Source organism: Zea mays, chromosome 7 (assembly GCF_902167145.1).
Source record: "Zea mays cultivar B73 chromosome 7, Zm-B73-REFERENCE-NAM-5.0, whole genome shotgun sequence".
Taxonomy (NCBI): domain Eukaryota; kingdom Viridiplantae; phylum Streptophyta; class Magnoliopsida; order Poales; family Poaceae; genus Zea; species Zea mays.
Genome location: NC_050102.1, coordinates 90299663 through 90326280, shown reverse-complemented (window position 1 = coordinate 90326280; position 26618 = coordinate 90299663). Strand labels below are relative to the sequence as shown.

Genomic DNA, 26618 nt, shown 5'->3' with positions numbered 1-26618 from the left:
ACCCACTTAAATATGGCTTGAAGACTATGTATGTCATCGTTTTATTTCTAGATACAATATATGCATATACAGTTAGCTGTTAGCCCTTAGATCATGCTACCCACTAATTGAAGATAACTGACAAATACAATCTATAATTTTTTTTATAATGAACAATACCGAGCCAGTATTAATATTTAAACCTTCCCTTTATTTGCATAAAAAGAGAATATTAATATTACATTATACCTGTACCTTCATATATAACATCTTTTTACACATAAAAATTTGTATCATCACAAAAAAACAATAATAACGTGCGCTCGCGCGCGTCAAACAATAGTTTAAGGGTATGTTTGGTTCACTCCTAACTTGCCACACTTTGTCTAACTTTTCTGCCTAAAGTTAGTTCTTCAATTTAGATGACTAATCTTAGGCAAAGTGTGACGTAATTAGTCACGAACCAAACAGGACTTAGTACTCATTGATATTATGGACTAAACTTTGATCAGAAACCAACCATCCCTAGCTTTTAATTTTGATCGAGGAAAACATGTCCTTTCACGTCTAAGGCCAGGAAGCAGCTGCAGGCCCGTACTGGGCTATGGGCTGTGAACCTGTTGCCAGTCGGGTGAGTGCACGAGGCCCCGCCCACTTTCTGCTTCTCCCGTATTGCCGTGCCCTCCTCCCTCTCCCTGCTCGCTCTCTCCCTCTCGTCGCTTTCTTTCCTGGTCGCGCCGCCCTTCATCAGGTCTCCTCCGCCTTAGCCGGTGAAGAGCGACCAGGTACGCGTACGCCCCTTCCCCTTCCTTCACCTCCCTCTGCGAATCGAGCACCCGAAACCCTAACTAAGCTACATGTATTCGGATTCGGATCCGATCCAATTTCCATGGATATGTGTACTACATATCCACTAACTTCGATTTCTGGCAAAAACTATTGTCGGATAAACCATGCCCTATAAATGATGCGCCCATGACTATGCTGCATGTTTCAGTTGATTTTTTTTCTCTCGAAAAGTTGTTGAGTTGCGAAATTTCAGAGCATAGGCTCCTCACTAAGTTTCGCCTCATGTTTGCATTTTAGGCCCAATAAATAATCACCATGGCTCATCAAAAGCGTGAAGGCAGCTACGCCGATGATGATAGTACATCCAAGCGCATCAAAGGCACCGACACTGCTTCTGAAACGGGGGACAGTGTAGAGTCTAGTGTTTCACAGCAAATGGATGCTGAAGCTAGGAGGACCTGCCAAAAGGAAAGCGAAGCACCATCGGACAAATGCGTTTCAGATGGGGAATGCGCTGCAAACTCTAAGGTTTTGGGTGAGCAGAAGATGGTATTGACTGTTGTCGAGGCTGATGCGGCGGACGACAAGGGTTGCAGGCACACTATGGAGGACGCCTGGGTGGTGCTCCCCAATGCTGGTGCAGAATCCCCAGGAAGCTTGAGGTCATCATCTTTCCTGTTCATATTAAGTACTCGCATGCATTGCTGATGTATGTAGTTTGAGGTGTACTGGATGGTGCAGGTGCGTACATTTTGCGATTTATGACGGGCATGGTGGTCGCTTGGCGGCAGATTATGCACAGAAGCATTTGCATCAGAATGTCATCGCTGCAGGATTACCACGTGAGTTGGTCTGTTTACATTTTCCACTGTTTTTTTGTGTTTATGTTAGTTGTTCTGACACTTTCTTCCCTTTGAAACTTCTCTTATAGGCATTTTTTTTGCTATGTTTCCATAGCTTAGGAACAAATAGTTTCTGTTATATGTACGCATTTTCTTGCTAGTGTTATTTTATGCAAAATTTTCATGGTTTGCCATATAATTAAGATATTCCCAGTTCATTTTAGATGCACCTTTGTTAAAAAATTGAAATGCTCTGCTGTTATCTAAATACTGCCCAATTATTTTGCAGATGGATATTAAAGCTGCAAAGAAGGCTGTAATTGAAGGTATTCAACACTCCAAAGTTAATTATTACTTGCTCCTTGCTTGTCTAGGAACTATTGGTCTTAGATCGACTGTAAGGCCCTCTAGCTGAATTAGTTATGTGGTCTGAGTAGCACTCTTCAGTTCCTTAGTTTGACTCCCCATGGGAGTGAATTTCAGGTTGGGTTAAAAAAAAATCTTCTCGTTGTTCCACACGCCAAAGCGTAGGTCTAAGGTTCTGGTCCCGGTTGCGGTCGTTCTCACATGGACTATAGTGCCACCGTGTATGGGTGGGGCAAGGGTTCGGGGTTTTTCTTGACCTGTGTGAGGTTTTCTCTTAATACATTGTTTGAGGGCTGTCTTACCCTCCGCAGATCGAGTTTTTTTAAGAGGGAAGATTCTACTTCTACTGCTTTCAAAATCTTAGTTTCCAAATGGGTTCTATTTTATGTTTGATTTGCTCTCTTGCTATTCTTTGATGCTTCCAGATTCAATAGTCTATTATTCACACAAGAGGCAAACTTTACCTTACAAAAATTATGCTGCTGCAGTGATGAGCTTGTCATAGAATTACCAATTTATCTCACTTGCTGGCGTCTGGACTTCTATTCTTCATAGACTCATTGCGGCCGTGAGGCCTCCCACTGCTACTAGCTTCTTTAATTCCTGTTGGAGCCGTGCAACCAGATCTTTGCCCAAAATGGAGAGAAAAGGTTTTAATTCCCTAGTGATCCTAGTGGCTTGGGAGCTTTGGAAGCATAGGAATGCCATTGTTTTTCAGGGGGTTAGGCCAGATGTCCAAAGTGTTGTGTCTGAAGTGGTTACTGAAGGGCATCATTTGTGGTGCCTGGTTGGGGCTTCGGCCCTACATGACCTGGCCCTTAAGGCTGGATCACTTGGGGTCGATCCGGGGCCCAATAGTGTTTAAGAGTGTATTGTACCCCTGAGGGTGGCTAATCCATCAGCCCCCTTTTTCTTTCTTAATGAAATGACGCGCAACTCTCCTGCGTGGTTCGAAAAAAAATCTCACTGGCTGGCATTCTAGAATATAACACATTTTTTTTTGGAAAACTGTAATGGGGATTTCCATCTTGTATGCTGCATTAAGGTTTCAAGAGGAACATAATCAATTTAAAATCTTCTCTCTATATTTTTGTTTTCTTGCAAGCATTTTGACTGTAGCTAATGTCTCTCACGTGCAAATTTGATGTCTTTTTCGTTCTTACACTGTCAATAAAATGTTTTGGATTGGTAATTTGTAATTTTTCTAATGCTTATTTCTATCTGCAGGTTTCCGTAGAACTGATGAATCTTTACTGCAAGAAAGTACTAAGGGTAAGAAACGGTTCTTTTTGTTCATCTGCAATGGCCACTATGTGCTACACTATCTGGACACTTATTATATAGATTTGCTATGCCAGTAGATCGTGGGCGTATAGTGACTACATGCATGATAGTAACAGTTCCTGGCAGGGCTAGCATGTCTGCTGATTTATTTAGTATTCTTTAGAATTACCTTCTTGTAAGCTGCGACTTATTGTGGAGAAGTGTAGTGTCATTCTAAGGTCATATATAACCTATTTTAGTAATGAGAAATCGTTGGTGCATTGTTAGAATGGTGCGGTAGCCTGTAAGCCCTGTTCTAGGCGGAGGTCCAACGCCCAGGCGCCTTGCCCGCCTACCTCACCTAGGCGTCGCCTAGGCGCCGCCTAGGCGTCCAGGCGGTGGTCCAACGCCTTGGCTCGCCTTACCGCTTTAAAAACCATGCATGTAAGAGATACATTTAGTTGTGTCCAGTTCTAGTACGTGTTGGGCATTACCAAGAAAATTGGTGTGGTCAAAAACACTGTTTTATAGATTCCAGTAGTTTCCTAAATGTTTTAAAGTCGTCCGATTAATCGCGATTAATCATCCAAGTCGGTTTGGAAAAATAGCGATTAATCGCCAAGTCGTCCGACTAATCGTGATTAATCGCTCAAGTCGGTCAGCCAGAACGATCAGCAAGTCGTCTGACTTAAAAACATTGTCCTTTATGTTGCTTCGTGTTGAGACTATTAATACTCATACCCTATTATCACATCTGTAGGAAATTGGCAAGATGGTGCAACAGCTGTATGCGTTTGGATCCTGGGACAGACGGTCAGTAAACAGTACCCAGGAAAAGTCTGGATCTCGGGTTTTTCTTGTTTTGTATTTTAGAAATATTGCGGACTTCTTTTGCGCCATTATTTCTTTCTTCCAATGTTTTCAAGTCGTCCGATTAATTGCGATTTATCGTCCAAGTCGGTTTGGACTAATCACGATTAATCGCCCGAGTCGTCCTACTAATCGTGATTTGCCCTAGTCGGTCAGCCAGAACGACCAGCAAGTCGTCCATCAACTCGAAAACATTGCTTTCTTCAGTAAATATGTATGTTCAATTTCCATTTTCTTAGTCTGAAAAGCTGGAAATTTCTTCACTGGTGGTGGTGGTGGGGGGATGATGTTTTTTATCGCCCACACGCTTTCCTTAAAGTTTGCCATCCCCAATGTTATCTGCTATAAATTCATCTGCAAACGTCATAATTCACACATTGGTTTCTTATGTGTAAGAAACTAGATGACATGTCATGATACATTTAGTACTTGCATCTTGAGTAATTTCATACGGTTGGCATGCCTTTTTTTTATTTAGAAACTGGAAGTGTGAATGTGAAATCAAAGTGAATCCCATAGTACAATGTTTCCTCTTAAAAATTCTAGGTTGTAGTTGCGAATGTTGGAGATGCTAAAGCAGTATTGGCTCGTTCTATTTCAACTGAGGGTGAAGGTGTGGTTGATGAGACCAAAAGTCAACTAAAGGCTATTGTTTTGACAAGAGAACATAAAGCCATCTTTTCACAGGAGCGCTCCCGAATCCAGAAGGTAATATGTTTTGTGTGTTCAGATTCGTTTATTTTCTCCCTAATTCCTACTTAGGCCCCGTTTCAATCTCACGGGATAAACTTTAGCTTCCTGCTAAACTTTAGCTATATGAATTGAAGTGCTAAAGTTTAGCTTCAATTACCACCATTAGCTCTCCTGTTTAGATTATAAACGGCTAAAAGTAGCTAAAAAAAAGCTGCTAAAGTTTATCTCGCGAGATTGAAACAGGGCCTTAGTCCATAATCAATATAACTGTGCTGTATCCATTTTACATTGTCATATCATGTGTATGATTGTATCTTGTTTGACTATAGTAAGATAACGGAAGCACTGAATCATGAATCCTCTTATCATGCTGATCATCTTTTCATTATTTAATTTCAAGACTGTTAACAATTGGAGATGAACACTTGTGTATTCTATGCATACCCACCTAGCCTATATTCTACCACTCAGTTTTATTGCTAGGACTTGTGTAGTACATGGCACATGCTTTGCAAAGAGTTGCCCTTTTGTTATTTTTCTGCAGTCTCATTTTTCCCTCTGTTATCGTCTCGGTATGTACTATACTACTATCACTTCAACTTTATTGGTTCTGGAAATTAGATTTTTATTTGTATACCGATATTAAATCATGATACTTTTAACCTTGTGCTGTTACAAAGGCTGGAGGTTCTGTTGGCTCTAATGGAAGATTACAAGGTCGTATTGAAGTATCAAGAGCTTTCGGTGATCGCCAGTTTAAGAAGGTTTGCTGATATAAGTATATTTGGTCGCTACTTAAGTCTGCTCTTTTGTATCTGTTTATTTGGAAAAGGTATGGTGTTTGATTACCTAGTTGAATATTTCAGCATCAATAATAAATGGAGGCATTATTTTATGCTGAAAATAAAGTACATTTTGAGTGCAATGTACAGAAACGATTACAAAGTCTATTTCCTTTGGCTATGCATTCTGTTGATCTAGACCAACCAGTGAAGCGTCCGATGACCTTTGCTTTGTATGCTAAAAATGGGGGTTTTCCTGATTTTGTGATTGTATCTACTGTTAAGGGCAGTCCTGGTGCAGTGGTGAGAACTGTTTCACTGAGTCACCAGGTCGCGGATTCGAAGCAGCTTTTCTGCACTTGTGGAAGGCTTGCCTCTGTTTATCCTTTTCCAGACCCCACTCATGTGCGAGCCTCTCACACTGGGTCTGCCCCCTTTATCTACTATTAAGAAATAATATAACTGCTGCTTGAAACCTTTATAGTCGATAATGAGGAACTTTGTTAGCTTAGTTGTGTTAGAAAGTAAACGGCGACACGTAGTGTCCATGACGTGCGTCTGTGTACCGCGCTGTGGTGGTGTCGTGTGCATGTCTGCATGCAAGTGAGCTAGCTCGGGCTGATTGGTGTTGGGTTAGAAAGAGTCCAGGTTGATTGGTGCTAGTCAAGAAAGAGTCCAGGCTGATTTGGAGTGGTTTGCATGGCGCTGATTCACATGGTGGAAGCCACATCGTCCAGATGAGGAAGTGGGTCACGGTGATTGCTGCACGAGTCCCGTGGATCATGGCACGAAGGCCGGCATGGAGGCAAGCTCCAAGTCTATAAGTAGCGTTGTACTTCTCCATGGTTTCTTTGCCAAGTGCAGTGAGTAAAGGAGCCAAGATAAAGGTGAGTTTGACATCGTGGCGTTCATCAACGGAAAACAGTGTGCCTGTTGTGCTTCTGTCTCTTGCCAAGTGTGTTGGCGTGTCTGTGTTCAAGTGGTTCCTGGACGAAGCCATCATTTGGTATGAGAGCCGAAGATGACGACTTTGTTGAAGAACTCAGGATCCCGTGATCTCTGTTCTTAAGGCGTCGCCTAGGCGACGCCTAGGCGTTGCCTAGGCGTCCGGGCGGTGGTATAACGCCTAGGCGCCTTGCCCGCCTACCTTGCCTAGGCGTCACCTAGGCGCCGCCTAGGCGTCCAGGCGGTTCTCCAACGCCTTGGACCGCCTTACCGCTTTAAAAACCATGCCCGTGATGACTTGTCGTGTCATGTCATGGTGGAGCATATTGTTTCCAACATCATCAACATAGGAGATATTTTGAAGTTGTCGAGCTCGAGGAACAGGCATGGCAGTAGCCGCTACCGAGGGTGATGCTTTGAGTGCGGCGAGCGCGGCCACAAGGTCAAGGACTGACTTCCTCACCGACATTGACGACAAGTCGACACCCCTGCAGGTCAGGCGTATGAGATGTCGTGGTTTAGGGGGTGGTTGTTAGAAAATAAACCATGACAGTGTCCATGGCGTTTGTGTTGGTGTGCCATGTGGTGGTGTTGTCATGTGGCTGCGTGCAGGTGAGTTGGCTCAGGCTGATTGGTGCTAGTTTGGAAAGAGTACATGTTGATTGGTGCTACTTAAGAGTCCAAGCTGATTGGATGGAGTGGTGTGCGTGGTGTCGATTCACATGGTGGAAGCCATCTCGTCCAGATGATGAAGTGGATCACAACGATTGCTGTGCGAGTCCGGTGGATCATGGCGCGAAGGCCTGCATGGAGGCGAGTTCTGTGTCTATAAGTAGCCCTGTACTACTCCATGTTCTATTTGCCAAGTCCTGTGAATAAAGTAGCTATGATACATGCGGGTTTGTCGCCGTGGCGTTCGTCGCCGGAAAACATTATCTATTGTGCTTCTATCTCTCGCCAAGAGCGTTGCGTGTGTGTTCAAGTGGTTCCTGGGCGAAGCCATCAAGTTGGTAGGGGTTGAGATTGTGTAATGTAAACCAGCACACCCTGATTCTAGTCCTCTTTGGTTTGAATTTGGGTGAGCTACATGCGAAGTGCTTAGTTCTGCCATGGTGGTCTAATACATTTTTCTCTCTAAGATTTATCTACTAAAGAATTTGGTTATGTAAGTTCCTAAAGCTACATAGTTGTAAATTGGATTAATTGATTTACTGTTTTCTTAAATTGTGATTTAATCTTTTCCAATATATGTTCCTTTGCAAAAAAGAAATGCATAAATAAGTTACTTGGTCGGTGTTGGAATATAAGTGAATTGCTCACATTTTCCTATCAGCTTAAGCTTTTGGGTCAAACTGGTTGGTGCATGCACTTTAGTATGGTATCACAGATAGAGGTCTTGAGTTCGAATCCGGTATATGGCAGCGAGCCAAGCCGAGCTAGTTAGGCTCGTGAGCCGGATTCGTTGATTTGGTCTTATACCGTTACACTATTATTATATTATCGTGTTGTGGATTTATTTCTTTATTTTTATGGACTCCATGCTAGGTGTAGTCTAAAATATTTGGCTAGATTATTGGTACATTTTTTTTATTTTATATATAATAAGAGTATACCATTTATACTCTAAATGTGATAGTGTGTAGGCTCGCGAGACACCATCGGGCCTCATCGTCTAGCTCGCAATACGACCGTTCACCGAGCCGTACTGAGCCAGGCTCGGCTCGGCTCATTTCCAACCTTACCTGAGAGCCTCGACGTGAGGGGGAGTGTTGGAATATAAATGAATTGCCCACCACTTTCTATCAGTTTAAGCTTTTTGGTTGAACTGATTAGTCTCCCAATACCTTTAAATTAGGACCTCCCAAAAAATATTAAGGGCTAAAAAAGACTAGTTCTCTAACAGTTTTGTTTTTTCCTCTTTACAAAACTGTTTGAAATAGTCTTTGTGGGCTGGCCTTGCATCACACCATATTTATTTCGACAAGGCTGGCGACTGAATGGTGGAGTGCTTGACGATGACGAGTGGTGATGCCATACCTTGTCCCTGTGCCGTGTTGGTGGAGAGGAATGAAGCACTGATGTCTGCTGCTACATAAGGGGTAGTCTGCGTGTGCACCTCCAACAGGGCGCTGATGCCGAGAGTTAGAAAGGGAAACCCTAACCCTAACTTAGGGTATGGAGATGTATTAATAGACTCAGGTTGTTGGGCCTGGCCCATTACACAGGGGTATAACTGTAATTACAAGGGGCTAACCCCAAAACCCTAAACGAGTACTCTATTATAACAGATGTTGAGACTGGATCGAAAATCGGTGAATACACTCGACGGTAACACCTTGCCGAAGATGTTGGTGAACTGCAGCGTGGCGGGGACACTGAGAACCCGAACGTCACCGGCAGCGACACGCTCACGAACGAAGTGCAGGTCGATTTCCATGTGTTCGTGCGTTGATGCTGCACATGATTGGTGGAGATGTAGACCGCACTGACATTGTTCCAGTAGACGAGGGTGGCGCACTGAAGGGGGCTATGGAGCTCCTGGAGAAGCTGGCGCAGCCAGGAGTCCTCTGTCACGCTGTTGGCTACAACGCGGCACTTGGCCTCCGCGCTGGAGCGGGAGACCTGTTGCTTGGCGGCCCAACAGACGAGGTTGGTGCCCAAAAACATGGCATAACCGGAAGTGGACCGACGCGTGTCGGGACTACCAACCCAGTTTGCGTCGGTGTAGACCACGAGCTCTGATGTCGGGGAGGGTCGGAGTAAAAGGCCGTAGTCGAGGGAGCCCCGGAGGTAGCATCAAGATGGGGCTCCCGCGGGGTGTGCATATGCAGGCACACTTGGATGGCGTAGGCGATGTCGGGCCTGGAGAAGGTCAGGTACTGGAGGCGTCGGTCAAGCTCTAGTAGTACGTCACGTTAGCGACCGGGGCCCCGTCGTCCTCAGAGAGCTTCGCCTAAGTGTCGACAGACGTGGAGCAGGGCTTGCAACCGGACATGCCAGCCCGCTTCCGGATGTCGATGGCGTACTGGCGTTGGTGGAGGAAGAGACCTTGAGGCCGGCGCTCGGCGGTGATGCCGAGGAAGTGGTGAAAGGGCCCCAAGTCTTTCATCGTGAAGTCCCGCTAAAGGGCGACGATTGTGCGCTGTAGAAGGTCGGCGGTGGATGCCGTGAGCACAATGTCGTCTACGTAGAGCAGGAGGAAGACAATGTCGTCGCCGTGCCAGTAGATGTAGAGGGACGTGTTCGACTTGGCCTCGATGAAGCCGATGGAGGCCAAGTAGGAGGCGAAGCAATTGTACTGGGTCCGCGACGCCTGCTTGAGGCCATATAGGGAGCGGATTAGCCAACAGACCAGATCTAGGCGAGTGGCGTCGACGAAGTCGGTGGGCTGGCTGCAGTAGACGGCTTGAACGACGACGAACATGACGACGGAGCTGAAGGTCTCGTCGTAGTCCACTCCGGGCGCTAGGTGAAGCCCCAAAGGACCCAATGGGCCTTGTAGCGGTCGAGGGAGCCATCCGAGGTCAGCTTGTGGCGAAAGAGCCACTTGCCGGTGACCACGTTGGTGCCTGGTGGACGTGGCACCAGGTCCTAGGTGTGGTTGGCAGTAGGGCCGCGTAAACCTCCATAGCGGCGATGCCAATGGGGGTCGGCGAGGGAGGCACGAACGGAGGAGGGGACCGGGGAGGCGTCCGAAGGAGTGGCAGTCGTGTCAGCCGCCAGGATTAGCCTGTCGGCGGGGTGGAGAACACTGGCTGCGCGGCGAGTCACCATCGGCTAGACGTGCTCGGGATTGCGGTGGATGGCGACTGAGTGGTACACAGGAGGTTCGGTGCGGGCCGACGGGGTGTCGGGAGCCGAGGGATTGGCTCGCTCGCGGCGGTGGTAGACGAGGACGGGATCGGCGAACCGAGGCACTCTCTTTGACGGGTCTGGGTCAGCAGGAGCCGAGGGAGTGGCCCGCTCGCGGCGGTGGTAGACGCGGGCGGGGTCGGCGAAGCGGGCCACGCTGGTCGATGGGGCCGCACATGGCGCGAGAGGGGTCGACGGAGTTGCGCGTGGTGCAGGCGTGGTCGACGGGGCCGCACGTGGCGCGGGGGGAGGTGCGAGCGAAGGCGTTGAGGTTGCACGTGATGCGGGCAATGGCGCAAGGCGGGGCGCTTGGGGTGGAGGGGAACCAGATCAGACTTGAGAGAGTCGAGATCGGTGGGTGGGGAGGAGCTAGCAAGGGGAAACACATCATGGTCGAAAAGAATGTGACGAGAGATGATTATGCGGTGGGAGACGAGATCAAGACAACGATACCCCTTGTGGTCAAGGGAGTAACTGAGGAAGAGGCAGCGAGTGGAGCGGAGCGATAGCTTATGGGGAGCGGTGGCGGAAGTGTTGGGATAGCAGGCACAACCGAACATGCGAAGGTGGTCGTAGAAGGGGGCTGTGCCATACAGAGCGAAGTGGGGAGTGGGGTGGCTCACTGCTTTCGAGTGGAGGCGGTTGAGACGTGTGTCGGTGTTCAGGGCCTCTGCCTAGTAGCTGGCAGGGAGAGACGCCCGGAAGAGAAGGCAACATATCATGTTGGTGGTGGTGCGTGCGTTTGGCCCGGCCGATCTGGGAGAGGTGTAGGGGCACGAGAGATGCAACTGGACACCATGGGTGAGGAAGAAGGAATGAGAGGCGTTGTTGTCGAACTTGCGACCATTATTACACTTGAAGGTACGGACCGAGCGACAGAACTGTGGGGAGACCCAGGCGAAGAAGTGGGTGAGAGTGGTAAAAGTGTCGGACTTCAGTCGAAGAGGAAAAGTCCAGAGAAAATGGGAAAAATCATAGGAGATATCTAAGCATCTAGAAAGCTAGGACATCACGTCGGGTCCAGGGTGCCCGAGATGACGATGCCAAACGGTGGAGGTGGTGGTGGGAGCAAGGGCATGGGGGAGGCTACACTGGTGGGGGAAGTGGATGGCAAGTGAATAGAGTAGAGATGCTGGAGCTGTCGCAGTGAGCGAGCACGACACGAGAGAGAAGGTGGCGTATGGTGAGCCCCCAGGGGTCAAACTCCATAGACAGTGGTTGTCACTAGTGAAGCGATGAACCGAGAAGGGGGTGAGTCAGACCGGGAGCAACAAGGACGTTGTTAAGGTAAAATGGTCCTGGAAGAACCAATGCACCTACTGAGGTGACCGGGGAGGGTGGAACAGTTGCCCACAACGCTAGAGGGAGGATGTGAGGGGTGTGGTGGGTGGGAGTGGAATAACGAGCTGGAGATAAGAGTAGTGTGGAAGGAGGCTTCAGAGTCGATCACCCAATCGGTGGGAGAGGGTGGAGAAGCCACAGGGTGAGCGGAAAGAGCCAGGGGTGGGGCTGTGACACAACCACTAGTGGGGGAGGGAGACAACAAGGTCTTGATCGCAGGGAGGCAATCATAGATCTGGGGAAGACAAGCGGTTTAGGCACGTGACCCCCATGTGGGTGAAGGTCGACGCAGTCATGGAGAACAGGGCTCATGGCGCGACTGAAGGCCACGAAGGTGCCCTAGACAAGTTGGCCGTCATGGAGGAGGACGCGCACAATGAGGGCAGTAGAGTTGGGCGGAGCCAAGGGCGCAACGGGCGAGGCAAGAGCCGTCGAGAGAGGTACTACTGTATAGAGCAGCAACAGAGGGCGCGCCAGGGAGGTACTGTTGTATAGAGCAGCAGCAGGGTAGGGAAGAGCGAACAGTGGCTGCCGACGAGGGCGAGGGGAGCACCGGTGAGAGGCCCATGACTGATGATGAAGGGGGCACGACGACGCAAGGAGTCGGCGCGAGCCGGATGGCGGTGTAGAGCCACTGAAGGGGAGACATAGGGGAGGATGTCGGGGCGGCACGAGGCGCGTCGGGACCGGTTCCGGCACTGGCAGCCACGCTCGTGTCGTGGAAGGGTAGGGTGGTGACAGGGATGGTGATGGGGCTCATGGCATGGGAGAAGAAGCCAGCGCCATTGGGAGGAAGGGGAGCAAACCAGGGTGAGCAAAGGCGAGGTCAGCCGTGTCGAGCTCCTGCGTAGGCTGGGATGAGGGAGTAGAAGCCGACGGCCTGGGCCTTGGCGGGTCGAGCAGGGAGGGCGCGACGAGGCGAGGACCACCGGCGAGGTGGTTGGGCACGCGTCACCGGCGACGGTGAAGGAGCTGGGAGGTCAGGATCTGGTGGCTGGGCGTTGCTGTTGCTCCGGCGACAGGCGACGTGGAAGTAGGGGCGGCGAAGGAGCTCACCGTGGTGAACCGGTGACCTAAGGATGCCGGGGCAGGGCGACAGAGGAGCTTGTCGTGGTGGGGCGCGTCAGCCGGCAACGAGAACCGTGCATGCTGAGTCTCGGCGGCGCGCGGTGAAGGGGCGCGGCCAGGGGTGGTCCCGGTTGCACGAAGGAGGGCTAGCGGCAAAGGGGATGGGGATGGGGGGGAAGGGGCTAGCGGCCTGGCCAGGATGGCCGGCAGCGGGCAGCGCGACACGAAGAGGAGGCGACCGACTGTGTAGGGGCCCAAGGAACCGGCGGCGTGGGTGAGGGAGGGTGGGGAAGAGAGAGAGAGAGACTGACTCTGGTACCAAGTTAGAATGGGAAACCCTAACCCTAACTTAGGGTAGGGAGATGTATTAATAGACTCAGGTTGTTGGGCTTGACCCATTACATAGGGGTATAAGACTATCCGCAACGGTTCCCTTTAAATTTCTCCCCCTATATCACTTTTTTTTTGTGTCACATCATTAATAGTTTGTTCCCTACTTTTTCATCTCCCGCAGCGGTTTCCCCTATACCCCACTACAACCATAAAATATCATTTCCTATACTTTTCATCTACTATCAATTTTTCATCCACTAACAATTACTCTTGGACCCACTACTACAAGAATGAACAGTGATGGAGAGGATGAACAGTGAACCGCTATATACGGAGGGAGAGAGAAGAGGGCCGACGCGTAGGGGGCCGACCAGGGGTCAGCGCTGCGGGTCTAGGGGCGCTCCCTGTAGCCGCATGCAAGAGGCGGGGGCTGGCACGCGGAGACCGCTGTGGCCAGCCTAACTGTAATTACAATGGGCTAACCCTAAAACCCTAAACGGGTACTCTAACACCGTGGGCCGGGTCAAAGGGGCCACTGTGCCTACATATCTGGGAGGGAGCACCGGCGCCATGGACGAAGACGAAGGGCACAACGCAGATCGAAGAAGGGCGTTGTTGCTATTAGTGGAGACAAAGGGAACATTGACGTCTGCAGCTCTTGGAGGGGGGAGGCGGCGACTGCAGCACTTGGTTGTGGCGGCGGTGTCTACCTCTCGTTGGGGGCAGAGCTCGGGGAAAAATGGTGCGAGAAAGAAAAGAAACGGCTGCAGGAGAAATATTGCACGTGGAACTGATAGATTGAGATGGCAGTTCTTCGACTGGAATTAGAGAACTGTGCCGATTTTTGGTGTTGCCAAAATATTGGGCTACGAGTTGGATACTGTTGGAGCAGTGATTTTTTCGCCTTATTTGCCAAAACTAGTTTTGGGGGACATTTATTAGGAGCTCTTGGAGATGCTCTAATAGTCAGTGCACCGGACTGGATGGAAACACAAGAAAATCTCTCATAACCTAAAATTTCTTGTATGGTCACAATTGTCAATTATCTTTATGGTAATTGCGACATGCACGAGTCATGCATTTTTATTAGCACAAGAGGTTCACTTGCTGACTTATGTGCAGTGATGGTGGACTGTACTGTACAGCTTTATTAGACAAAAAGAAAGGCTGTCCTGTTGTAGTGAATGGCTTTTCATGCACTCTAAAAAGGCCCATACTGTAAAGGGGAAAATACTGACGTTATTTTCTTTTCCCCGTCTATGTGCATTATCGGTTTGAACTTAAAAACAATGCAGGTTGGGTTGATTGCAACACCAGATGTCCATTCCTTTGAACTTACTAAGAAAGACCATTTCATCATTCTAGGGTGCGATGGCTTATGGGGAGTATGTTTATTTCCCTCCCTCTAGTTTGTTCTGTACCAATTATTGTTTCTTAATTCTGAAATTTGCTTTATATCTGTGTAACAAGGTATTTGGACCAGGTGATGCTGTCGAATTTGTTCAGAATCAGTTGAAGGTGTTCTCAGTGATCCAAAGTCTATATATGTAGTTGCATTTCCCCCTATTTACTGGATGTCCTTTTTTCAGGATATCTGAGTACCATTATATTAAAGAAACAGATAATGTGTTCTCTGCTATGTTAAAAACCAGTTAGACTATAATCAGAGGACACTAATAGGGAATCTGTAACCCTATTTAGACAAATTAATAGTAAAATTCACTTGTTAAAATGTTTACCCAGTATACATAGCATGTGTTTTGCTTACTAGCTATTTATTACGGAACCAGAATGTCATACTTGAACATAGATGATAGTTTTATCTTATAGTGTTGCCCTGCTATTTTACCAGCATTTTATTCAAATTTTAAATACTGCAGGAGACCTCATCAGCCACACTTGCGGTGCGCCGCCTCGTGAAGGAAGCTGTTCGCGAGAGGCGATGCAAGGATAACTGCACTGCTGTTTTGATCGTCTTCAGGCACTAGCGATCGGCCTAATTCCCTTTTGCTTTCGTCAGGCTGGAAAGAATTAGCTGATAAAGAACAATGTTTGAAGTGTAGCGAGTTGAACTTGGAACTCTTGCTTTGTCTGTTTTGATTTGATGTGACCTATTAATACACCATCCATATTCATTTGGAAATTACTCTATCCGTCCAAAAGACATTGTTTAAGTTTTGTCGCGAGTCAATCCATTTTAAAATATTGATAGCAACAGATAAATATATTGTAGAAATATGTCGCATGCCGAATCTAATGGTTCTTATTTGCTAGTATAAATATTAGTATTCTGCTGTATAAATTTGGTCGAATTTTAGATAATTTGGTATAGGGCAAAACTAAACCATCAATTTTTTTGGTACAGTTGATATCATATTATCTGGGTCAGTACCAGATCAGTAATTTGATGGTAATATCGGAAAACAACAATGAAATTTCTCTAACGCCCATTTTAGATCAATGGAATCGAATTTCATTCTAATATTAGTAATTTTGGCATATATTAATTAAGTTAATTCGATTTTATGTAAAATATATTTGTATATTATTATTAGGAAGATATCGGAGATATTTATGTGCTACATTTTTACTATAGAGTGAGACGAAGAGTGTCATGTAAGTTACAAAGTAAAAATAAATTATAAAAACATTTTCTATACTCTACCCTATGAATTTGAGATAAGCTTATATCTGAACTTTGGAAAGTGGTGAAATGTATTCTAAACTAAATAAGTTACTTTATTGAGTGAATTTCAATTCCTCTAAAATGAAGGGATCCAAACGCCCTGTAACTGAATTAGTACTTTAGTTCTTTTTTATTTGACGTGTTTTAGTTCAAAAATGAACTAGCAAGCAACAATAATTCGATAGCGGCGGTAGTATAAAATAATATATTTATAACCATGATAATATATACTTGATTTAGTTCGACAAACATAAATTTTACTTCTAGACTACGGACTAAAAGATTACTTGAGCAGCAGCATGCGCCTTAGAACCTTCAATAAGTGCTTTCTATCTAGTACCCCGTTCGAAAATAGTACTCCCTCCTCCCTTTTCTTTTTAATTTATCATATTTTAGTTAAAAATGAACTAGCGATAATACTCCCTCCTCCCTTTTCTTTTTAATTTATCACATTTTAGTTAAAATGAACTAGCGGACGATAAATTTTCATGAACAGATGTAGTATTCGTTTTGGTTCTAGAATTTTATGTTTATATTTATATGGATGATTATGAACCTAGACATATATGTAGAACACACACAATATATGAATCCAGTTGTCGGTGTTTTGACCCGATGGTCCTAACCAATGAGTGAATTTGTGCTACGTGTTCCGGTCCAGATGGGTGATGCAAGAAGACAAAAGATTTATTCTGGTTCGGGCAAGAGAAAACCCTACTTCCAAGGAGGAAGGATGAGATTTATTATCTTGCACCTAAGTGCTCGTAGTAGAGGGTATAAGCTGGTCGAGAGAGGGAGGTGAATCCCAAGTCTATGTGAGTAATTGAGGTAAATGCCAATATCGAAAGTGGAGAGCAAAACAGTGAAGTGTTGTCCTCAGTCTCCTCGGGACCCTAGACTCCCCGTTTTATAGCCGCAAGGGGGAGCCCAAGAGTACAAGGGTCGTCGGGCTGCTTGTAGGAGGAGGCCCAAGCCCCTGTAGCAGTATGACCCTTGTCCTGGATGTCGCTTTTGATTAGGAGAAGGATGTCCGGCCTCTGTTGCTTGTGCTTTGACCTGGTAGAGAGCCGAGGTTGGGTCGGGGGCTCGGATGCGTACCTGTCACACCCGGTTCTAGGGGCAGAGTCGGATGCATAGCATATGTGTGCCAGGATCTATTTTCACACATATGTTGACGTCACAAGTGTAATATATCAAAAGAACAATGAATAAAAGCGTAAATAACGATTATATTAACATATTACACTTCGAATAGACATAATATCTTAACCTTTATTCATCAAAGTACAGCGAAACATGGACATACTTCGACAGGAAGATGACCGGTGGTATCACTAGACTAGCATCCATCAAGTTCACCATCATATCTTCATCTGCAAACTTATGATAAAAAATTAAGCAAGGGTGAGCTCACTTATGGTCGAGGCTCAGCAAGTGGGTGAAAATGCAATGTAACAAGGTAAGACTAAAGTTAAATGCAGTTAGCATTTTAGTTGGTCAACATTTTATTATCAACACCTGATTACTAGATATAAGTATATATCAAACCCATATTAAGCATATGAAATATTCATCAGCATATATGTCATCAACATAAATAATCACCAGCATAAGCTCAGAACCACTTGAACCAAAAGGACCATGATTTATTTCCAGGTTGCTCATAACCGTGAGCACGGCTGATATATCAGTTTTACACTCTGAAAAGGTGGCGCATCTTTACCTAAAAGGTATTCATAATAAATCAAACACCACTCAATAACATACAACAATCATCATAAATCAACCTAAAAGGAAAACATAACAAAAGATCATTTACTTTTCAAACACATCGCAAGCAAGGGTTATACTAAAAGGTATTATTTTTGAAAATGTTTGATCTATACTTTATAAAACAAAACATAAGCTTAAAATATTTTAATTAAAATATGCAAATATTAGGTTCACCATTTGAAAGTTCCCTTTGACCCGGGAACAGGATCTGGATGTCGCCTAGAGGGGGGGGGGGTGAATAGGCGAATAAAACTTATTACTTTAAAACTTAAATTCTTACTCTACTCGAAGACTTAGTACGCAGTGGAGTGAGAAGACTCTTCAAGTAGGTTGCAGCGGAATAGAAGATCCTGTCTCAAAATGTCCTGCACTTCAAATAAAGCTTATACCACAGATAAGTATTGAAGTGCAGATATAAAGGCGAGTAGAAAGAGAGTCAGGATACAATACAGAACAGAGCACACAGACGCAAGGATTTATCCCGAGGTTCGGCCAAGCCTGAAATGCTTGCCTAGTCCTCGTTGGAGTTAGCCACACCTGGGCTTGGAGTCTATTTCAACTCCTTCCTCCGTTTGCTCAGATCTGTCAGTATGACAGATAGAGCCTTTCACTATTGAGTGGGGTTACAACAGAACCGCGGCTGCTTACAAACTTCTTGGCAGCACCCCGGCAGAGTAACGATACGCTCAAGACCTTGCTCTAGCTCTAAGCAGCACTTCTCCTCTCTCTAAAGGCTTATAGTTGTGCCTTCTACACAAATTAGAGAGATACACACAAGAGGGAGAGTGAGAATTGATCCGAGTGATGTCTACACTTGTTGGCTGCACTTTTTTTTTTGCTGGAGGCGCCTAGGGGTCCCTTTTATAGGCACAAGGGGCCTAGGAGCCGTTGGAAGCAATCCAGGAAGGCAAATCTTGCCTTCTGTCGGGTGGCGCACCGGACAGTCCGGTGCACACCGGACACTGTCCGGTGCCCGATTTCTTTCCTTCTATGGCGAAGCCGACCGTTGGCAGTCTTGGAGCCGTTGGCGCACCGGACATGTCCGGTGCACACCGGACAGTCCGGTGCCTCCATCTAGCCGTTGGCTCGGCCACGTGTCCCGCGCAGATCGCGCGGCCGACCGTTGGCTCACCGGACAGTCCGGTGCACACCGGACAGTCCGGTGAATTATAGTCGTACGTCGCCGGTGAATTCCCGAGAGCGGCCAGTTCGCCAGAGTTCAGCCTGCACCACCGGACACTGTCCGGTGCACCACCGGACAGTCCGGTGTGCCAGACTGAACTAAGTCTTGGCTGTACACAGCCAAGCCTTTCGCACCTCTTTCCTTTTCTTCTTCTTTCTGTTTCTAACACTTAGACAAGTATATTAGTCCACAAAACCAATGTACTAAGTCTAGAAACATACCTTCTCTTAATTATTACATCTATAGCATTTTACATGCTTAAGCTTTGATGTTGGACTCATAAATCATCAAGTCGGCTTGACTTGATCTAGATTGACATTTCTTGGCTCCAACATCCTGCAAAGGTTACATAGAACATCTCCAAACATAGGAACAACCCAAACTAAAGATTAAGGTGAACTTAGCTCTTTTGGGCTGCTTCCAGTTCTGGTTTTGACACTTGTTCTCCTTCTAGTGACCTTGATCTCCTTCTTAGAGCTTGATCTTGAGCCTTATGACTTACACTTCATAACTGTAGTTGTTACCTCATTGGCTGTAAGTCACGTTCTTATGTAGTGATCCTTGATGTGCCGTAGCTGTTCTCAACTCGATCACCCTTGACTTTGCAAGCCTTCTTCTTCACCCTTGGCTTTGGGTTCCTCAGCCTCCTTGACCTTCTCCCGTGCACTTGGTACCTCGAAGCTTTTCTTGCCTCCGTCCTTGGCTTGATCAGTTGTCTCCGAGCTACGCACCCGAGTCTCACTTATGCAATGTCCATCTTACTTGTGATGTCCATTATGTATCCATGATCCAGTTCTTGGACCATCACATTTGTTCACTTGTGTTGAACCCTGTAGGCTTTACCTTAAGCACCTGTTCAACACTTAGTACACTTGTTAGTCCTTTAATTGAGTTGTCATCCAAACACCAAAACTCACAAGAGAGCTTTCACCATTTTAATCGTTTATAAAAGTTATATGTGGTATATCTAAGATTAAGGGTTCATAAGATGATAAATCACATTACAAAATTATTAAACATTTTAACCTCTTAGAAAAGATATATGTTATATATCTAGTTATGAACAAACTGACTATAGGTTTGATTAATAAATTATGACAAAAGGATTTAAATTACACAAACATGTGAACAGTTAGAAACACTAACTAAAAATGCTTTTCATATAATTGTGAAACTAATGAAATAATTTCTATTTTATTTGGATTTTAAATTTTACATTTTATAAAAACAAGGACCTACACATAAATAAAGATAGACTAGAATGGGTAGCTGGTAAATTTGTATTTTTTTGCACAGATATCATTATAAATAACTATCTCTTATTTTTGGTTAAAAACATAAAAGCTATAATTCTCATTATTTCTTGTTTGAAAACTGGATATAACAATCATAATTTAAATATTAATGAAACATGTAAATTATTGCAAACACTAATTTTAAATGTGTATCACAAATTTATGAAGCTAACAAATCAATATCTACTTTATTTGTGTTTAAAATACGTATTTAAATTAGGGAAAATATCACATGTGTCTACACTCAATTAAACATACACATGAAGGGGTAGCTAGTAAAATGTTCGTCTTCCTCTACCTTGGTTCGGCTGTGAGGATGGATTTATAGCAGAAATAAGGAGGGCACCAACAGAGGAGTCGACGATGTGGTCAAGTCACAGCGTAAGCATAAGCACGAAGGGCATGGTCGTTGCGCGGTGACGAAGTCCGTTGAACGACGAATAGCGACGACGTCGGGCGAGCAGTTACAACAGTGTCAAGCGACAACAAACAAGGTGGCTGACTTCTTGATGCATGCAGCAGGAGTTTCGGCAAGGTACTGCGCAGCACGATGGCGAGCAACAGTGGGAAGCCAGGCGACGGCGGCGCACTGACGCGAGAAAGCGAGGCGGTGGCGCAGTGGGGGAAACAGCCGGCAGCGTGGGTGCGCAGGCAAAATGGCGCAGCAGAGCAGCAACTCCTAGGCGACGATTCGGCTACGGTGCCCTAGGGAGGCGAGCAGGGGGCAGGGGCTCGGCTGGCCGCATAGGTGGGACGTCAGGCACGAACGGGAGAACTCCGACGCAGGTCATCGACGGGGCGTCGGCAAGCATCAGCTAGTACATGGAGCATGTGCAGCGAGCATCAGAGAAACCATGGGAGGGGTTCAATGGGGTGTCGGTTTTATAGCAGAAAGATGGGGAGACGAGTGGTCGTCGGTGGAGCGCAGAAAGACGGACGCCATTGATGGCACAACAGCAATGGGAAGGGAGAGGGACAGCCGTGCGCAGTGGCCAGTGGGGAAGAAATGGATGACTAATTAAAGAGGAGAGCAGAGCGGTTACGACCATTAATGGCGTGAAGAGGATTCAACGTCGTGGTGGGAGAGAGAGAGAGAGAGAGGAAGTAGAGAGGTCGCGACGGTAAAGGTGCTCCATTTCCGAGCTGAGCAGGCGAGGTGGCGGTGTTGCTGTCCAAGGATGTGTATCACAGAAGAAAAGATGGGATGGGTAGGGATGGCAACGGGTCGGATTCGGATCGGATATTGGAAATATCCGCCCGCAGTCATATCCACGGTCATAGATAATATCCGCCCGCGACTATACCCGCGGGTAGAAATTCATATCCATATCCATGCCCATCGGGTTTCGGATATCCATCGAATATGACAAAGATCCATTTTCAGCAATTCAATAACATAATTAATCAAATTTCTTCCCAATTCACCATCATACACAACTTAAAATTTAATAAAAATTTAAACAAATATACATGCCCTACAACAAGCAACATTCTCAACATGACAACAAATACATGTCTACATGTCTCAACATGAAAACAAATCCATGACAACAAATACATGTCTGCTTTTGGCCTTCTGATTATGATCCTAGTGTAGTGTTGAACACTTGAGCTAGCGTTATAGTAGCTGTGTTTGAATTTTTTAGTCAATGGTAGTAGAATCATGTTTATCCGGTGATTGGTGGAGGCTGGCCGTGGGCAGGGGGCGAGGGCATCTGGTCGCTGGCACGAAGCACGACGCTCGAATTCGGTGGCGCCCTGGCGGGATGGCGGCCGGGCTGGCAGGGGCGCAACCGCGCAAGGCGGCGCGTCGTGCGCCCTCGGGCGTCGACGCCTCGGCGGCGGGCTACTGCTTGCTGGCCGTCTAGGGGCTACGTTGCTGGGTGTGGGGAGCTGGGAACGTGAGGTGCAATGCAAGTGCTCGGTGGATGGTGGCTCGGCCGCTCGGGGCTACGGGTTGGCGAGTGGGACGCAGGCTGCGGGTTGGCCTGGGAGTTGACCAAGAGTGAAAGACGACAGGGAATTAGGGTTTGGGCTTTTGGGTGATTGGTGCCTTGGTGGGCTGGTGGCTGGGCTCATTGGTGGGTTGGCGACTTGGCGGTTTGTTCATTGGTGTCCATGTGTGGGCCGACAGTAATGGTTAATTTCGGATATCCAACGGATAACCCGCGGTTGAGGTTTAATATCCAAATCCATGTCCACTTTATCTCGGATCGGATACGGGTCTAACCCGCGTGTCAAAAAATATATCCATATCCTGATCCGTCGGATCGGATATCTAACGGATATCCAAATCCACGGATTAAATTGCCATCCCTAGGGATGGGAGAGAGAAGGCGGGTCCCACTCAGTCATTCAAACCAAAGGGGAAACGGTGCCAAAGTGGCCAGTGGCCGAGCGTTCGTTTGTTTTTTTTATTTTTTTTCTTAATTTCGAAATTCATTTTCTTTTATTTTTTTAGAATAGGTTATTCATTAATAAATATATTTTAATTATTTCAAAAGTATAATAAATCTAATAATAATATTTGAATAAATAAAATTCATAATAAATAATCTTTCGGCAATTGCTATTATTTAAATGAATTGGGCCTCGCAAAAGAGAAAAAATTAAAATAAATTTCTTGCAACTCATTAACAAACAAAGAAATCATGCACCGATAATAAATGCATCAAACATTTGATAAATTTTTATCTAATCAAGAAATTGTTCGATTTGCTTATGTCACCATATTTATAAACATATATATTTTTATTTCTATTGAGAACTAACACAACAAGTTGGTTTGTTTTCATTTGATGGATTTAGGGTGTTATAAAATCTACCCCTCTAAAAAGAATCTCGTCCTCGAGATTAGGGAAGGTTAGCAAGAAAACAAAAGGTGATATATGGTTATTTGTGGGTCCTTAGTTCACATTGAACTCTTCTAAAATTAAGGAACTTCCTTTCTTCTTTGCTCCGCAATGTATACTAATCAAGCAACCTTCATCATCATACTTATAAAATGATTGGTCTTCTGAATTATTGCTTATGTCATGCTTGTCAGCTTTCTTCTTTATTCGGTCTATACGCTTCTTGGGGCATTCACGAATAATATGTCCTTCATTTTTGCACTAGTAGCAAGCACCTCTTGCTTTGAGTTCTTTGCGAGTCAACTTTGCTTAACCAATAGGGGGTGAGGGTTGATTGGGTGTCTGTATCTTATATAGTTGAGCCTGACTTGATTCTTCTGTTTTGGTATCCATGTGTTTCGTGGTTTTTGCTTGTGGTTGAGGTGGACTAATCATGTATCCAAATAATTTTCTATTCCTTTTATTGTTCTTCATTCCATTCATGAAATATCTTTGTGACTCATTTTCTCGTTCATAGTTGTTAAGGTAGGAATATTGTCGTTGGCATCATTTACTTCATTTCCATTGGGGTTCATCATCTAGTTAGAGGGTAAAAGAGTTAGTGAGACAGACCGCATAAGAGGCTTGCATGATATTAAGATAAAGGGCTTAACACAACATTTTTTATTTCCAAAATAAGATTAGTTAAGGATGATTTCCAATTCCGCCTAGCTTCATCATACTAAAGAGTGCACAAGTGTTATAATCCTTAACAAAGATCTTTTGAACTTTATAGATTTCAGAGCATGATATCCAAATCATCTTTCTGATCCAACAGTATTTCTTTGAGCACAATTTGAGAGAAAGACTTGAGCGGGACTTTAGGGCAACTAGAGTGGAGCATCACATTGTTTGCATATAGCAGATGACACCATACTTTATTCTCTTTATAAAGAGGCAAAACACAATAGGTGTGAGAGATTCTCCAAATTTATTCATATATCACTTAGCACAATTCCTGAAAGGGGCAACACTTTGACATAATTTTTTCTTCGTGAGACATACTCCTTCTAGCTAAATGATATATTATTCTTCCTTGACAGATGCACCAATCAGAGCTTGAGGTCGATTGTCTTCAACTACTATTCTTTCTCCAGATGGAGTTTCCAAACACATGGTTCTCTCAGTACGTTGGATTACTGCCTTAGTTCTTTGTAACCAATTATTTCCAAGAATCACATCCTTTCCCATTGATTCTATCATTATAAGATCGCTAGAAAATCTATCCCATTGATTTTAACACTTACATTTGGACATATGTAGTTTACTAACATTTTTCTTTCGGGTGCACTGATGGTCATCCTTGATCTCAAGGGACACGTAAAGATACCATACTTTGTTGCAAACTGGACACTGATAAAGGAATGTGTTGTACGAGGATCATACAACACGGTGGCGATAGTTGTGTGAATGACTAATGTTCCAAACATTACTGCATTATCATATGGAATGGTTCCTGTCACTGCATAACTTATCCTTCCCATGGACTTTTTCCGTTGTTTATTCTTTGTTGATGCATGAGTTTGAGGGTGTTGTCTTTTCTTTTGGACCTTATTGATCTCCACATCCTTCTTAGGACAACTATTAAAAAGGTGGCCGGTATCACCACAACCAAAGCAAGCATGACTTGATGAGTTACATGGTGGAGTTGTCTTTACGTTGTTGGTAGAAGTTTCTGTGCATTTTGTTCATATTCCATGTCTGAAGACTGAGATAGCTTCATCTCGGAGGTGATCTGTAGTGAACTCTTCTCAGGACAGTTATGGAAGTAATGACCTTCACGCCCACATTGATAGCAAGCTTTTCTTGAAGTTATTTGTTGACTTTTTCCATGTTTCCCTTTTTGTTTCTTGGACCTGATGTGACCACGAGGCTGAAACTGTGTGCAAGTAATAGTCCATCCATCAATGTAACACTCCTGTGTTTTCTTCTTGGGACTGGGCATCCTTGTGATGTTTCCTTTTTGTAATACTTTGCAATTCATCAACTGACAATGCATTAGGTATGAGAGATTCTGCTATTAGTTGTTCTTGGGGAGACATCTGTCTTTTTATGCCAGAAAATAAAATCTGGTTCTTCTGTTTTGCAGTTTCACTTTCATTTGCATTGATTTGGCGGCAAGGAATTCCATAGCACTCACAACAACAACATGTTCCAAGGTCACTTGTCTGTTGGTTTGGTTGTGCATCCTTTTGTGTCTTGAATGTCTGTTCATCAGCTGTTTTATTTATAGTGTTGTTTTGACTTGCCAACACACCGCATTCTTTGCATTTAGTGACATCACTTGTAATTGTTGTTCTAAGGTCTGACATCTGTATGGGTATGGAAGAATGGAAGGGACGAAAGGGTTGAGCAAAGACAGATTATAGAGAGCAGAGAAAACCCATCTATCTAAGGTTTTACCTAGCTAAGTGATGCCATTGTGGACAAAAGTCACACAATACACCAACAATCATTTCCAAGAAGCAAATCAATCATGAACACAAGGGACAATGAATTCAAACATACCAGCACAACACAATCCAATTCTACTCATTCAACCAAAACAAAAGGCGAGACAAGGTTTGGAATAAGAAAGATATTATAAAGTCAAGGAGTCAGGTAAGAAATAGCAAGGAGTTAGACATGACGTATTTGTTGGTGACCAAGAGTGAAATAAGATAACCATGAACTATTAAAGTGAGGATAAATGATACAACCAAGGATATGAAGTGGGTTAGGAAGAAAGCATTATCAAGGACAAAAGTAGAGAGGCAAAGATTTAATATATCAAGGTAGATATTGCGCAAGGGTGGCAATATAATGGCAAGAAAACAAAAGTATAAGAAGTCAAGGGTTATATAGCAATATTAGGGATTAGAAAACCACTATAATATAATATAATATAATATAATATAATATAATATAATATAATATAATATCGCCCTTACCGATCTAGTCGAAAATCTTAATACTAAAGAACAATCCTATCCTAGCCCAGAGGTCAAATAATAGATCCAGGGGATCCATAACAAAACTTCTTGCTGAGTGGGGATAAGACAGAGAATATGGACTCATCAATAGCTTTGAAAGGGTTTCTTCTGGCAATCTTCGCTTCAAGTTCCATAATCTTGCTTGATCATTTTGCAATGCTTCTCATTAGAACCTTCTGATAGACCAAAAATCAGACAAGAAGGGTTGAACATAAAAGAGACGAGTTTTGATATAAAGTAAGTTTTTATGAAGACAAATAAGTCAAGTTTTGAACGACTGACTGGGCTTTCCATTTCTAACTAATCTAGCGACCTACGGTCACATTGCTTTGATATCACTTCTAGCACACCCGGTTCTAGGGATAGAGCCGGATGCATAGCATATGTGTGCCAGGATCTATTTCCACATATATGTTGACGTCACAAGTGTAATATATCAAAAGAACAATGCATAAAAGCGTAAATAACGATTATATTAACATATTACACTTTGAACAGACATAATGTCTTAACCTTTATTCATCATAGTACAACGAAACATAGACATCCTTCCACAGGAAGATGACCGGAGGTATCACTAGACTAGCATCCATCAAGTTCACCATCATATCTTCATCTACAAACTTCTGATCAAAAATTAAGTAAGGGTGAGCTCACTTATAGTCGGGGCTCAGTAAGTGGGGTGAAAATGCAAG

General features: G+C 44.8%; 1 protein-coding gene across 1 annotated transcript; it reads left to right on the top strand.

The window, feature by feature from the left end:
- The first annotated feature begins 696 nt into the window (after positions 1-696).
- Positions 697-15301, top strand: LOC100191383 (uncharacterized). The gene is made up of 11 exons (NM_001136817.1): positions 697-764; positions 1066-1430; positions 1510-1618; positions 1900-1936; positions 3204-3248; positions 4000-4052; positions 4656-4817; positions 5483-5566; positions 14419-14508; positions 14594-14641; positions 15004-15301. Exons 2-11 carry the CDS (start codon positions 1084-1086, stop codon positions 15109-15111), a joined length of 1083 nt encoding a protein of 360 aa, NP_001130289.1. The 5' UTR covers positions 697-764; positions 1066-1083; the 3' UTR covers positions 15112-15301.
- The last annotated feature ends 11317 nt before the right edge of the window (positions 15302-26618 follow it).

What these genes read in the sequence shown, in the direction of transcription:
- LOC100191383 (NM_001136817.1), top strand. Translation starts at nt 1,084, where the DNA reads ATGGCTCATCAAAAGCGTGAAGGCAGCTACGCCGATGATGATAGTACA. An exon ending in AAAGAAGGCTGTAATTGAAG is followed by an intron (nt 1,937 to 3,203) that starts GTATTCAACACT and finishes TTCTATCTGCAG; the next exon opens with GTTTCCGTAGAACTGATGAA. An exon ending in GGTGCGATGGCTTATGGGGA is followed by an intron (nt 14,509 to 14,593) that starts GTATGTTTATTT and finishes CTGTGTAACAAG; the next exon opens with GTATTTGGACCAGGTGATGC.